The sequence below is a fragment of the Setaria viridis genome, chromosome 1 (assembly GCF_005286985.2).
Source record: "Setaria viridis chromosome 1, Setaria_viridis_v4.0, whole genome shotgun sequence".
Lineage (NCBI taxonomy): Eukaryota > Viridiplantae > Streptophyta > Magnoliopsida > Poales > Poaceae > Setaria > Setaria viridis.
In genome coordinates, this window is record NC_048263.2 from 24,098,013 (window position 1) to 24,105,449 (window position 7,437).

The following is a 7,437-nucleotide window of genomic DNA, read 5'->3' on the forward strand; positions in this document are numbered from 1 at the left end:
AAGGCTTCTAATGCTACATTTGTTCACACAATCTTATAGTTGGACGACGCTGAAACAGTCCAGCGACCAAAATCAGCTACTTTACTAATCCAGCAAACTGCAGTGGCGACTAAAAGGAATAACCTAAAGCGTGTAAGATAAATGCTGCACTTAAAGTAGGATGAGCAGATGTGTGCAACGATGGGCTGATGCCTGCCCTCACGCCCCTCATCGAGATCCAACAACGATAATGATGCCACAGATCGACAATCTGGTATTTATTCACAAAATAAATGAGATAGCAGACATTTCAGTTTATGACACTAGAGTCTTATCTGTATCACTAGAGGTCGAATTACCACCAGATATCTTGAGCGCACTTGTGGACAGAGTTACACACTGCTACATCAAGCATTGCTGTCAGTACAACTCCAATCAATTCATTTCAGTTCCCCTTTCGTTTTTGCAATTTTCGCTCACAAGATAGAAGATGAGAATGGAAAAGAAAATAATACGAGTCACTCATAATCGATCAAGTTGCAAGGCTGGCACTGAAGATGCCAACAGTTCCTCCTCAAGAACCGTCGGTAAGGGTACGCTTGGATGTACTGATGTACAATACTGCACTCAGAAGACCATTATCAGAGTTTGCACAACATATATCTCAGAATATCAATGTGGCACAATGCATACCATTGTTTCCTCTTATGAAAGCGTCACCGTATTTGTTCTTTAGCTGACCATTCACATACTCTTCAGTTTGCTCCATCGCGATGTTCATGTATCCATCAAGACAAGCCAGAATACCTTATTTGGATCAGAAAAGCTCCATTAGCGTTATCGAACAAGCAGTTAGTTTAACCAAATTCGTTTTTATTTTAATTTATCCATGCAATTAAAAGTAGAAACAGAGACAAATTTATCCTTCAGCATATATGCGGCCCTCATCCATAAATATGAGCACTACTTATTGGTCACCATGAATATCAAAAGAGGAGAATTTGGAAATGAATCTTCCAGCAAATTCAGCATTATTTAACATAATGGATATACTAGGAACATGGCACCACAACTTCTGTATATATATGTTCTGCTTTATTTTAAAAGATCTCATAGAACAAGGAAATTAACATAGGTTGGATACTCACCACAAGTACACAGACTTGTAGTAACAGGACTCAACAGCAGAATGAGCATCCCTTTTTTTTTGTTTGAAGGTGGAAAATACTAAGAATGTGGAACTTCTAAGTATCACATTATCATGTCACTTATACTTCAAGAATTATTAAAAACAAATATTCATTGTAGGGACTACATACAACAATTACGAAGAGTATGATACTGTACAATGATCTAAACCACGATTCAAGAATATAATCATATGGTAATCATGCTTTGAGATCCACTGACAGCAGCGAATCTTCATATGGTTATATGTTCACATTCCGATACGGATAGTTTAACAAACAAAAAAAATCATCGTTATTCCATTTTGGGGATATCCAGTTTCCTCAGTGCAAGATACACACATAATTGAACAAATGGTTATACAATCCATTGTCTACCCTTCTCTGGTAAAGAAGAAGTTTTCAATTTCACTCACCAGGTTATATGTTTGCAACCAGGGTCTTGCAGGCTAATGCTAATCCGTATTTTAATATCCATTACAGGGGAGTCAATATTCAAGTGAAAAACATATCAATGATCACAACTACAATGTTAACCATATGTGACTACTGAAAATCACAACTTTTGCAAGAATATTGCACCTCCCCACAGCTCCACTGTCCCCTGAATCATAATCCATAATAGAGCAGCACACAATTTTCTCCAGAGCCCGCATGAATCATATACTGATACGAGTTAATTTTACTAGGATTGAAATTTTTATACAGTAAATCATAACACCATCCACGGCTTTGAAATGGTAAATCAATCCATCAGGCTAACAAGAGTACAAGACCGTGCAGGGCATGCTTATATGCATAACCAAATACCAGGCCTAAAATTCTGCAGGGGACTTGTTCAAAACAACAAACCTACAGAGGCACCACCTAGGGTTTAACGCATCTGATTAGGCGCGTCAAGATCACTTGAGCCAGACCAAAAATCTCAAGGGGGTCACAAATATCATATTTTATTCCGGTTGTCTCGCTCCGTGAAGCACAAGTTATCTTAAGGAACAGTAAACAAAATCGCCCCATTGTTCTAGACCACCTAATAATATTGCAAAGCTCAGACATATGGACAGCTAAACACAACAAAGGGCCTAAATTTCCCCTGAAATTTAAGAACGGATGGAGTTAAACAAGCATGACTGTGCCTCTCGATGTAGGGTTTGCAAAATTGCCTGTAGATGCGACGAAAGGGGAGGGAACGGAGCGGAGGGCGGGAGGTGACCTCGGTAGTCGACGCCGGAGTTGAGCTTGACGACGACGGGCCGGCCCCTGATGGACTTGAGGAAGTCCGACGGCGTCTTCACCGCCCCGCCGCCGCCCGAGCCGGACTTGTCGCTGCCGCCGCCGCTGCTCATCTTGCGCGCTTGTGTCCCTCCCTCAGTCCCTGCGTTCGCGGATCGCGGGCGGGTGCGACCCGTTTGGACTCCGGCCGGATCCCTTCGTGCCGACCTCGCTCGGTCCACCGGTTTGTCGGGGACCCACATGTCAGTGAAGGTACCCGTCCACGTCCACAGACCCTACTACCCCAGACGAGTCCAAATCGCTGTTCCCTCACACTCTCGTGTACCAGCGCGCGGCGGAAAGCACCTTTCCAACAACCGCCGACACGTCGGTCCCACGTCGGCATGCTCCACCGGTCAGTGTTTGGCGTGTACGGCTCCCGGCGACGAACGAGTGTGGCCTAAGCTTTCCTACTCCCATCCCATCTGAGCCACACATCTCTCTCACGCCACGCGCACAAAACAGCCAGGCTCCCACGCGCATCAACCGGCTCTCCCTTTCCGTGCCACTCGCCCCCAAGCCCCAAACCCTCGCCGCCGCCTCCGAGACAGCCGCCGCCACCATGGCCACGACGACCGCCGCCACCGCGGCCGCCGCGCTCACCGGTGCCATCACCACCGCCTCGCCCAGGCCGAGGCGCCGCGCGCACCTCCCGTCCGCCGCCCGGCGCGCCGCGCCCATCAGGTGCTCGGCGGCGTCGCCCGCCGCGCCGACGGCGACCTCGGCTCCCCCGGCCACCCCGCTCCGGCCGTGGGGCCCCACCGAGCCCCGCAAGGGCGCCGACATCCTCGTCGAGGCCCTCGAGCGCTGCGGCGTCAGCGACGTCTTCGCCTACCCCGGCGGCGCGTCCATGGAGATCCACCAGGCGCTCACCCGTTCCCCCGTCATCGCGAACCACCTATTCCGCCACGAGCAAGGGGAGGCCTTCGCCGCCTCCGGGTACGCGCGCTCGTCCGGCCGCGTCGGCGTCTGCGTCGCCACCTCGGGCCCCGGCGCCACCAACCTCGTCTCCGCGCTCGCCGACGCGCTGCTCGACTCCGTCCCCATGGTCGCCATAACAGGCCAGGTGCCCCGACGCATGATCGGCACCGACGCCTTCCAGGAGACGCCAATCGTCGAGGTCACCCGCTCCATCACCAAGCACAACTACCTGGTCCTCGACGTCGAAGACATCCCCCGCGTTGTGCAGGAGGCGTTCTTCCTCGCCTCCTCCGGTCGCCCGGGGCCGGTGCTCGTTGACATCCCCAAGGATATCCAGCAGCAGATGGCGGTGCCGGTCTGGGACACGCACATGTGTCTGCCTGGGTACATTGCGCGCCTGCCCAAGCCTCCTGCAACTGAACTCCTTGAGCAGGTGCTGCGTCTTGTTGGTGAGTCACGGCGCCCTGTTCTTTATGTTGGTGGTGGCTGCGCTGCATCCGGTGAGGAGCTGCGCCGCTTTGTTGAGATGACCGGAATCCCAGTGACAACTACTCTGATGGGCCTTGGCAACTTCCCCAGTGACGACCCACTGTCTCTGCGCATGCTTGGTATGCATGGTACCGTATATGCAAATTATGCTGTGGATAAGGCCGACCTGTTGCTTGCATTTGGTGTGCGGTTCGATGATCGTGTGACAGGGAAAATTGAGGCTTTTGCAAGCAGGGCTAAGATTGTGCACATTGATATTGATCCGGCTGAGATTGGCAAGAACAAGCAGCCACATGTGTCCATCTGTGCAGATGTCAAGCTTGCTCTGCAGGGCATGAACACTCTTCTGGAAGGAATCACATCAAAGAAGAGCTTTGACTTTGGCTCATGGCATGATGAGTTGGATCAGCAGAAGAGGGGATTCCCCCTGGGGTACAAAACTTTTGATGAGGAGATCCAGCCACAGTATGCTATCCAGGTTCTGGATGAGCTGACGAAAGGAGAGGCCATCATTGCCACAGGTGTTGGGCAGCACCAGATGTGGGCGGCACAGTACTACACCTACAAGCGTCCAAGGCAATGGTTGTCTTCAGCTGGTCTTGGGGCTATGGGATTTGGTTTGCCGGCTGCTGCTGGTGCTGCTGTGGCCAACCCAGGTGTCACAGTTGTTGACATCGATGGGGATGGTAGCTTCCAAATGAACATTCAGGAGTTGGCTATGATCCGCATTGAGAACCTCCCAGTGAAGGTCTTTGTGCTAAACAACCAGCACCTGGGGATGGTGGTGCAGTGGGAGGACAGGTTCTACAAGGCCAACCGGGCACACACATACTTGGGGAACCCAGACAATGAGAGCGAGATATATCCAGATTTTGTGACGATTGCCAAAGGATTCAACATTCCAGCAGCCCGTGTGACAAAGAAGAGCGAGGTCCGTGCAGCAATCAAGAAGATGCTCGAGACTCCAGGGCCATACCTGTTGGATATCATTGTCCCGCACCAGGAGCATGTGTTGCCTATGATCCCGAGCGGTGGCGCTTTCAAGGACATGATCCTGGATGGTGATGGCAGGACCGTGTATTGATCCTGAGATTCAGGGAGCGCCGCCCTTGCCTTTCTTTGACATGCATATGAGCTAGTACAAGAGTGGTTGTGTGTCTTAACTATGTGATGTTCTCCTGTGTGTCGATTTCTAGGGCGTCAACTCTGGACTGCTTCGTTTTCTAATGTGCTTGTTTGATGTACTCTGGTATGATCTCAAGTAGCTTCGAACCTTCTAGTTGTGTAGTCTGTTGTTTCGTTCATGCAGGCATATGCGTCATAACTCCTAAGAGATCATGTAAGTGCCTACATGTCAATAAGGTAATAAGTGCTGCTATGCAGCGGGTTCTGAATTCTGTTCTGTAGTCCTTTCAAGTTCTTGATTTCCTTCCCTTATTTCTTATACATATGGTTCTCCTATAGTCGATTCTAAGTCAACATATGTTGTATGAAAACACGCGCAATTGTGCATGAAAGGGGGTACAGTCCGCATGGCATCACATAAATCAGCTTGAGCTACACAGACAGAATCTCCAAACAATGTGTGCTTATACTCTGTCTAATTTCTCAGTGAAGACTGAAGACGATGGGTGGAGCTTGAAGCTAGTAATTGTCACGTTGAGAGACAATAAACCTGTGGCTTGAGTAGCTTCCAATAGGTCTTTGCTCTCTTTCTTTTTTCCTTTGAGCTTGAAGCTTATGTAAATGCACGTATTTTTTCACATATACTCCATATACAAAAATATAGGTCGGGGACTCCTGCTGACTCCCTAAAAAAAATTGTCACGTTCCTGGGCCACGCAACTAGGCTTTTTTATCCAGCCCAGAAAGACTTTGGGACTCTACTAATTTGGCCCCAGACTTTTGGCCCAAGACAAGGCAGCAGGTACATAGCCCTTCAAAAAAGGCAGCAGGTACATGGAAGGCCCATCTGGATGCGGTGCGGAAGGAATCAGGATGCGGTGCTTGAAGGAAAAAACCTGATAGTACATCATTAATCACTTGTTAAAAGAACACTTCTCTCCTATGCATATGATTGTTTAAATAGGTACAGCTGCCTTGTTACACATACTAAGCCCCTGAAGCAAACTTATATGACATGGCAAAAGTAGACCTTTCTTTGCCTCTGCATATCTTTTAAGTATCCTTCCTCTATTAAGGCTCTAGAAGCGAGTTTCCTAGGAGGCTGGTTTAAACTTGGAACCTCAACCGCCCCAAGGGTTTCTCTCTCGCGATTCATTTTGTGCAATTGAGAAGTTGGGGCACACGGCGTCGCATGACAACGTTGTGAAGCGTAGCTACCGTGCGACCGTACGCTCGTGCACGTGTCGGCTCGGTAGGGACCAGAAAATAATGTGACTATCGACTAGCTAGAGCTCGTGCGTATTCATATATACTGTAGTACTCCGTAGTAGTTTGCAAGCAGATATAGAATCTTTATTTCATTCCTACAGCAGTATGTTCTGGTTAGCATCATACAAGGAGTTGGATTAACTAGAAGAGGAAACAGCAGCCACAACTCCTCGATTTATCATTAAAATCAATTTCGCTCCTACTACTATCAATTAAGTCACGGTTTCCCCCATTATCCATCGATCTGTTTGTTCAATGCTTCTTGCTGAGCTCGATCGATTGGGGACGTGAGTACGTGACAATCGGTTGCTCTTGCTACCCTGCCAAAGGAAAGAGGAGGAATGACCACCTCGGGCTTGGGAATTTTGGACTTTGGGTCTGAATGTCTGATGCAGCTCAAAGTCGCACGCACCAGCAGGTTTTGAGCACGAGTAGGTTTTTCGGTTTTGTTCTTCTTCTTTTCGCCGAACATGAACTTCTTGGTTCCTAAATCTTTAACCTGAACAATGAACATTTGTTGCAGCTATGGACTTCCTAAATGTATGGCCTCATTTTGCATTGAGCACCCGGGTCTCAAATTTTAAAATACGGGCTTGATTCCTACGGATGCATGCATATATATCCGTCCACAAGGTTAATTCAAATGAGTGGATTTTGGGGGTGATCCAGTGACCTACCAGAACGGTATAAACAAACAAAGGGAAAATACGATGGGTACCACCTTCTCGATGAAAACTTAAAAACCACTCAAAAAGCATGCTAATAAGTGTACCCGCAAAAAAAAACATGCTAATAAGTGTACCCGCAAAAAAAAAAAGCATGCCAATAAGTGAGCAGGGACGAAAAAGGAAGTATCCCGACCTTATAGTTAGATACGAATATGCGATCTATTGGTGTTGTATGCACCCGAACCCGCCGACGTTGGACAAATCAAATCTTGGGTGGGCTGAATCCGGGCCCCAATGTGTTCGAACAGGGTCATAACAATCTGCCTGCAATCATGAATCAATCTTCACAGCAATGATAGGGCACAGTTCATGCAGTTGAACACATAGTCACTAGAATGTCGGGTCGACCGAATCGAGGGTCGGGGTTGAGGGATGAGGATCGCAAGTGTCTGAAAACATGGGTTGAAGGGGTAGTTTGGAACGATTGACCCCAATCAATCCGAGTCGATGAGCTATAACTATGATAC

The 7,437-nt window shown here is 48.4% G+C and overlaps 2 protein-coding genes across 2 annotated transcripts; one reads left to right on the top strand and one right to left on the bottom strand.

Annotated features, from left to right (window-relative positions):
• Positions 1–230: 230 nt before the first annotated feature.
• Positions 231–2,585, bottom strand: LOC117852076 (uncharacterized). Its single transcript, XM_034734007.2, has 3 exons — positions 2,380–2,585; positions 673–786; positions 231–600 (listed from the first exon to the last, which is right to left on the bottom strand). Exons 1-3 carry the CDS (start codon positions 2,510–2,512, stop codon positions 554–556), a joined length of 294 nt encoding a protein of 97 aa, XP_034589898.1. The 5' UTR covers positions 2,513–2,585; the 3' UTR covers positions 231–553.
• A 343-nt stretch (positions 2,586–2,928) lies between these two features.
• Positions 2,929–5,245, top strand: LOC117852066 (acetolactate synthase 2, chloroplastic). Its single transcript, XM_034734000.2, has one exon. The coding sequence runs from the start codon at positions 3,001–3,003 to the stop codon at positions 4,930–4,932; it is 1,932 nt and encodes a 643-aa protein (XP_034589891.1). The 5' UTR covers positions 2,929–3,000; the 3' UTR covers positions 4,933–5,245.
• Positions 5,246–7,437: the final 2,192 nt, after the last annotated feature.

What these genes read in the sequence shown, in the direction of transcription:
- LOC117852076 (XM_034734007.2), bottom strand. Translation starts at nt 2,512, where the DNA reads ATGAGCAGCGGCGGCGGCAGCGACAAGTCCGGCTCGGGCGGCGGCGGG. An exon ending in CTCCGGCGTCGACTACCGAG is followed by an intron (nt 787 to 2,379) that starts GTCACCTCCCGC and finishes GATCCAAATAAG; the next exon opens with GTATTCTGGCTTGTCTTGAT. An exon ending in TTTCATAAGAGGAAACAATG is followed by an intron (nt 601 to 672) that starts GTATGCATTGTG and finishes TTCTGAGTGCAG; the next exon opens with TATTGTACATCAGTACATCC.
- LOC117852066 (XM_034734000.2), top strand. Translation starts at nt 3,001, where the DNA reads ATGGCCACGACGACCGCCGCCACCGCGGCCGCCGCGCTCACCGGTGCC.